This window comes from Cavia porcellus, unplaced genomic scaffold, assembly GCF_034190915.1.
Source record: "Cavia porcellus strain 051 isolate PalLab524CR breed Dunkin Hartley unplaced genomic scaffold, mCavPor4.1 scaffold_3, whole genome shotgun sequence".
Taxonomy (NCBI): Eukaryota; Metazoa; Chordata; class Mammalia; order Rodentia; family Caviidae; genus Cavia; species Cavia porcellus.
Genome location: NW_026947486.1, coordinates 111,344,532 through 111,351,932, shown reverse-complemented (window position 1 = coordinate 111,351,932; position 7,401 = coordinate 111,344,532). Strand labels below are relative to the sequence as shown.

General features: G+C 41.4%; 1 protein-coding gene across 1 annotated transcript; it reads right to left on the bottom strand.

The window, feature by feature from the left end:
* Positions 1-299: 299 nt before the first annotated feature.
* LOC100713897 (WW domain-binding protein 11-like) lies at positions 300-2,321 on the bottom strand. The gene has a single exon (XM_063246485.1). It carries the CDS (start codon positions 2,297-2,299, stop codon positions 374-376), a length of 1,926 nt encoding a protein of 641 aa, XP_063102555.1. The 5' UTR covers positions 2,300-2,321; the 3' UTR covers positions 300-373.
* Between the last annotated feature and the right edge of the window lie 5,080 nt (positions 2,322-7,401).

The window sequence follows — 7,401 nt, the reverse complement described above, 5'->3', positions numbered from 1 at the left end:
AAAGTCACTAGCCCTGAAATGTACTTTTGAAAATTTAAACTAATTAACTTGAGCTTGATAATATTAGTTCAGACACAGTTTCATAAGAGGAACACTGAGAGACCTTTATTAAGACACTGTTATTTGCATTAGATCTATAACTGAACTCCCAAAGCAATAATGACTTCTTGTTGGCTTGTAAAACTTTCTAATGCTTTTAGAGTGAATATCTTCCCTTTAAATCTTCTCATTTACTAGCTTTTCTCTGAAATCTCCAGAACAGCTCCCTGTGAAGTTTGGTTTTTTTTTTTTTTTCTTTCACCTAAGCTTTAATGAGTGTCTTGCTCCATGAAGTGCGGCTGTGAACAGAAGCCTGTTTCGGCGTCAGAACCTGTCACAGTAACCCTTCCATCTCCTTCATGAAAGCTTCATAAACATCATCTTTAGTTTGTACTGAGACAGGAACAGAAGGACCAGATTTGGGGGCTGCTTTGGCAAGAGGCACAGCAGAATCATCCTCTGGCTTTCTTTGGGGAGCAGCAGTGGCCCCTTTATTCTCCCGCCGTACCCTCAACGCAGTGGGCACAAATCGAGTAATCTCTGCCTTGGGATTAGTGATCTGTGGCTTGGCACTGATGGTTGCTGTGGCTTTCTTCTCAATAGTAGCTGCACTCGTGTCATCTGCCTTGGGTCGCTGAATCAAGTTGGGTGGGGCACTCAACACCCCTGGGTTGGGCAAGGGAGCTGGTGGGAAAAGCCCAGGTGGGGCAGGTCCAAGAGGAGGCACCAGAGGTGGGCGCATCATGCCAGGACGGGGCGGAGGGATGCCTGGAGGTGCTGGGGGAGGTAGCCTGGGTGGGGGTCCCCGAGGAGGAGGGCCAGGAGGCAGCCCTGGAGGTGGCCCAGGGGGAGGCCCAGGGGGTCGGCCTGGTGGAGGTCCTGGAGGCAAAAGGCGTGGCAAAGGCCCTCGGAGTCCTGGCATCCCAGGTGGTCTCAGGAACGGAGGAGCCCCTGGAGGTGGTCCGGGAGGAAGACCTGTAGGCGGTCCAGGAGGCCGTAAAGGTGGGGCAGGTGGTGGTCCAAGAGGTGGTGGTCCTGGCATCGGAGGTGCCTGAATCTGAGAGGGAGGAACGGACTGTGGGGGCGCCTGCTGCTGTGAAGCAGCAGCAGACGTGCCATCAGAATGAGAATCTTCTTTATGCTGTTTCTGTGATTGCTTTTCTGCTTCAGAATCATCAGAGTCATCATCATCGTCGTCCTCTGAAAATTCCTCTACTTCCCGTCCCTCTTCAGGGATTTCCTGACCTGCCATTCGCAGCATCATGGCTTGTAGAGGAGTCAGCTCCTTCATGTTCTTCTTTTTCTTCCTTGATTTTCCAGGCATATCTGCAAATCGTACACTCAGACCTGCCTTCTTTTCCTCGGGGTTGTCCCGCTCGTTATCGTCACGGTGCACAAACTCGTCCCCCTCACTCTCTCCATCTGACCGGTCTGTGTCACTGTCCTCAGTACTGTCATCATGCTTGTCCTGATCCATGTCCTCAGGGTAGCCATCATCTTCACTGGTGCTGGAAACGTCATCGTCGTGACCACGCTGTGCAAGATCAGGACTGTACAACATGTCTTCATCTCGCCTCCGAGGAGGAAGATCAAGAGCAAAGCCCACTTTACGGCCGTACATCTGCAAGACTTGGGGAGGTGGTGGACCAGGTGGAGGACCTGGAGGTTTCCTGCCAGGGGGCAGGCGTGGAACACCATGTCCAAGAAGAGGAAGGATAGAAACTGCTCGAGTTGGAGGTCCATACGCTGAGGTCTTCTTAAGGATGGAGGGCGGCTGGGCACCAGGAAGTGGAATGTCCTGGATTAAGATGTTGGAAGGAGCGTGCGGCATATCCGGCAAAGGAATACTCTCTACTTCTACGTGCTGAGCATTCTTGACAGCATCAAAATATTGGCTAAGTTGAGCCCTTTTCTGCTCATATTCTACTTCTAGCTTTCGCAATTCTTTGTAAATATCTGGATTCTCTTTCTCATAAAGTCGTAGGATACGTTCAAAGGTTTCACGAAGCTTTTTACGTTTATCTTTCAGGACTTTCTCATTTAACTGTGGTTGCTGCACAGGGTTAAACTCCATCTCATCCAATTTCTCCATGTCCCGGATAATTTGTTTGGGATCCTTCATCTTCAACACTGCAGCCCGAACCATCATGCGCTGTTTTTTGTTCTTCTTCAATTCTCTCTTCCGGGCTTCCTTTCGAGCTTGTTCAGTAGGGTTCATAAATTTTCCACTCTTGGTGGATGATGTTGATCTCCGCCCCATTTTGACAATCTATAATGGTTTACTAAGTTTGGTTTTGCAAAAGGATTCACACATCTCCCTGGGTTTGTGTACTGCAGAGGGCACGGTAATGCTTTTGCTGAAAGAAGAGCTCCAAATTGTCAAACCCTAGTGTCTTTGTGAAGCTTGGGTTTGCAAGAAACTAGATTGAATTAATCAGGGTCAGACAGCAGTTGGAGTAAATCAACGGGGAAGACCAAGAGTGGCAGGGGGAAGCCATTGAGGTGCATACACTTGGGAAATAAGAAAACAGATCTTTCAGCTAAGCCCACTAAACAGTTTTCTGGATGTATCACTCAGAATGATTGGATAGTGAATTAGCATGTCTGCATTTGTATTTTCCCCTGAATGACTGTTGCACAATAAACTAATCTGAATGCTATTGAGGAGAGTTCTATATGGCTTATTTTCTTCTCAACTGAAAGCTCTCAAGCCCAAGACAAGATATTTCAGTTTTGTGACTTCATTGTGTGAGTTGTCACAAAATGAGTTGGGGAAGAAATATTGCTCTTTAAAAGTTAGTGAACCGTGGGGATTTTACGTGGAATTGTAAAGAGTTCAAGCTAGTCTAGGAAAGAAATGGCAGATGGAGAACTTGAAGAAGGTTCCGGCAAAGTTTGAAAGACATAAGCATTGATCTCAAAGGACTCTCCTTTCAGAGATGCACAGCCTAAGCCTTAGTGACTTCAATAGACAGTCAAGAAAATATCCGTGTTATTACTCTGCGCTTTTTGCTGAATACAGTTTCCACATCCATTCTCAAGACAAGTTTATAGCCAGCTCCACACAGCATATAAATAGCTGTGAAAAGACCCCAAATAGTTAAATTTGACCAAACAAGTGGTTACTTTGAAAACCCCTCATTAGCATCCTGTTACCAAGCAGAGCACTGACTGAATTAAGTTGCTTGTTTTCAAACACCTGTTTGAAAATATAACATATGCAGACTTGCTGCAATCGAAGTTTTCACTCTTTAGACAGAAAAGCGTAGACACCTTTAAAAAGCAGTCATTTCCAAAGTATTTTATGTCTTCTGTGTATCTTGTACCTATTTTGCAACCATAGCAAGATTAAATGTGATCTCTATAAATGTCTGCATGCTATCTGACCTTTCAACATGGTTCACGGCTTCATTTTGTGTTTTTATTCTTTATTGTCTATTGACCTCCTGGGTTCCCACATCAACTCTTCCTAATCAAAATCAAATTCATCTGTGAGTTCCAGTTTATCTGCCTTATTCTGAAATGGTCATTTATTCCCTTACAGTTCTGTTTGAGGTTTCTCTCCCTTTCTACTCTAGAAGACCTTTCTGGGTAACCTCATCATCCATCATCTGAAATGTTCCACTGTATGTGTGCTGACCACCATTATAGCTACTAATGATGTGTGGATATTTAAATTTAAATTAATATAACATAAAAACTCATTCAGTCACACTAGCTGTATTTCAAGTACCCACGAGTCTCATGTGGCCAGTAGCTATTCTATCTGTGAAAACAAATATAGAACTTTTTTATCACCACAGCAAGTTCTATTAGAAAATTCTACTTTTATGCAAATGGCCTTCAGATAGAGCTCTAGGCCAGACACCTCTCTTGAGCCTTAGACCATAATAGCCTATTCAACGTCTCTATCTGGATATTCCATAGGCCTCACAGACAAATTGTTTCCACCAAATTCTTCCTTTCCTGGAAGGTAAACAGGGGCCTGGTATGCTGAGATAAGGAATCTCATCTTTATTCTTTATGATGTGGAGAGCCATCCAGAATTTTGACTGTACCTTATAGGTTTATTTTAAGATTGGTAATTCTTTAAAACAAAGAAGACTTCTAGTTGTACTTAACAATTTCTAAGTTGAGTCATCTCTTACCATGACCTTGTGATGGGTACCATTCTTTCCTGCTACCTCTGCCCCCAAATTAATTTCACATACCGAATGCAAAACGAGGCTAACAAAGAAATCTTTGTGATAGAAATTCCACAGATTGCTTAATTGACACTTCCGGATCTTCCATTTATTTGGATTTCTAAATCAACAGAATGAGACTACAAATTAATTCATTAGTGCAAACAATAGAAAATGAGGTCAGGATTATTAAGAGAAGAATAGACAAGGAGATGAATTGATCCACAGTCAGATACACAGGTTGATCCTTGAAACTCAGTTAAAGTAGGTCAACTTTTATTCTCTCTCTTAATTACATGCCCACAAGCTTTCTTCTGTCAGATCTGGAAATCTTGGGGCTTATTTTTATACAGTGTAATTATGTTTCCATATCTGATCGCATCCAATTTTGAAATGAAATAAACACTAGGAACCAGTCACATTAGCAAGTGGAGCCACCAAATTGCATTCATTAAGGCATTGTTCAATTATGGACTGCAATCCTCCAGTGACCCCAGGAAAGCAAAAACTTAGTTTACAAATGAGGATGTGTGGTACTCAATAAATATATGTACTATTTTAGAAAGAATGCATTATTTCGGCTCCTATCAAAGAGAATCTAGATCTGGAAAGGACTTGAATAAAGAATAATTACACTTCGATGAAAAGAAGCTGAATTCACCTTGATCCAAATCAGGTTAGTAATTAGTAATTATCCACCCTAATGCGGTATAATGAACCTTTGGATTTATAATTATAAACCTTCAGGAGAGTCTCAGTGTTATTTAAAGTAACAGGAAGGTAGCATACAATGTTTCCCACTTTATTCTCCACAACATACAGTAAAGTTCTAAACTCAAATTATTAGTGTTCTTCTGTTATCATCACTTTTCATGCTTTTTTGAAAAAAAAATCCCTCCTCTCTAACCAAATATGCAGCTTTCATTGTCACTCTTAGCTTGTGTCCCTCCTTCCACGGCTTTGAAATGAACTACCTTTTATTGGGCCAGCAGAATGTCTGCTGCCTTCCAAAGTCTTCTTTCCAAGTATCTTTAGAAGGCTTTTTCTTGCCAAGTATAAACAAGGAGGGATGACTTCAGCTCAATAACTCAAATGGTCAGAGAGATCACTGCTCCCCTTGCTTGTCCTGTGTGTGATTATACACTACATGGGGCATCTTTACTGTTTTATTGGATCATCTTGTCACTGGACAAGGGCCAATGAGGTTCCTCAGTATGGAGGTGGGGATCCTCAACTTATTTTGCACATTGGACAGGGTCACTGACTTACATCACTGAAATATAATTTCCAAGACATGTCAATAAAGGGCGTAAAGAGATTTATGAGGGAGAATTTAAATGTATGCACTCAGAGAGATTACAGTGGGGGCTTTCAAGAGACAAAGGCACATTATAGCTTAGATCTGGGTACATTTACATGGTCTTGAGGTGCATTTAAGATTCTAGGTTGTGTTTTCCATTGTCTGCAAGGTCACCCATGAGGAGAGCTATAGTAGGCTGCGAATCATTTACACATATTTGAATCCAAGATATGTTGCCTACTTACTAGTAGGTTTTATTGAGGATAGGGTTAGGAGGCAGCCAATTTTACATTAAAATCATAGGCCTAGAACCCCATTTGCAGAAACTTTTCCCCGTAAAATGCTTAGAAATTTGTTGTTAAAGTTAATTTCTTATAAGAAAAAAAATAAGATTAGATAATGTTTGCGTCCTGAAGCTTCAATTTTCCTTAAAAGTGAAGTTTTGAAATTATGATTAGCTTGCCGTTTTTGGCCTGTCTTTATTTCTTCTATCCTACACGGGTAAAATTGCTTAGTGCAGTTTACATAGTAAAAATGTTGTGCACACATAAACAGAGAGACAGAGGAGAGAGTGTAAGTGAATGCATATACACAACAGAGAAATGAGACAATATTTTACTGAAGAGACATGGATTATCACATGAAAGTATTGAGCCAAATGTTTCTCCTTGTGAACCTCAGTTTCCTGACCCATAATAGTATATATATCATAGGGTTTTTGTGAATTAAATAAGATAAAACTCTGATATATTGTTATAGTGCCTGCCAGTTAGCAATAAAAACAATTGCTCAGTTGTTAAGTAGCTGTATAGACATATCAGGCATATTAACACACATAAATAGGTAAGCCTATAATACTATACATATTGGGTAGATATGAAATATGGCATACTTGAATGAATTTCTGGTTTACAATCAGAAAATCATCATTTGAGCTTTGATTCTTATAGTTACTATCTGGGTGAGCTTGAGTAAGTCACTTAACCTATGGAACTGGAATTTCTGTGTACTATAGAAGTCCTGTTATGCACTCTGCACATTTACTGTGCTAGCACATAGTCCTACAAAGAAGCTGTTTTGTGTAAAGTTCTTTACACATGTGTACAATTTAAGATACAATTCTGTTCATGTCCTTTGCATTTGAGGAAGCATTCCAGAGGAGGCAGGCCTTCTTTATGTATGTGTGGTGAGAACATTCTGTTTTTCAAATGGCCTTTTGAGTTGCATGAGGAACTTAGGCCAGACTTACTCTTGGAGTTTCTGGTCCTGTGTGCACTGAGCTTCTACATTCTGATTCTTGAAGGATAACTACCAGAGGTACAGGCTGGGTCTGGGCATATCTCACCCTGATGTAGGAGAAAGATCCATCTGGAAACTGGATCTTTTTCCAGTGGAGATGAAAAAGTAGTGTGCAGATTTCTTCATCAATTTCCTAGCCAACTGAGCCAAACAAACCAATTAGCAGAGATGACACGTACAAGATTGAAATCGTGTCATGTCATCACCATTTAGAACAAAATCCTGGCACATAGTAAATATTGGCCAAAGAATTCCAGGCAATCTCAAGGTTTCTGACCTCACTAAATCAAATGACTTAGAGTCAGTTGACTTTCCATTCAGTCAGTACACACAGCATAAAATGGAGACTTTGTGCCTCATTTCTGGGAAAAACGACTTGTCTCTCACTTACCTTTGTTCCTTCTTAGCGACAGGCTTTCTTTCTATTCTCTTGTGACTTATTTTCACTCTCCAGTGAAATCAATGGGAAACATCTTCTAGACTTTTCTTTCCCTGCCAGCTTCCAGTTGCTGTTAGGGTTGCCATTTTGGGTTGCTAAATGGCCTTCTAATTCCCATTTCATGACTGGTACTTTGTCTC

Bases quoted from the DNA above. Each gene is read 5' to 3' on its own strand.
- LOC100713897 (XM_063246485.1), bottom strand. From the start codon at position 2,299: ATGGGGCGGAGATCAACATCATCCACCAAGAGTGGAAAATTTATGAAC.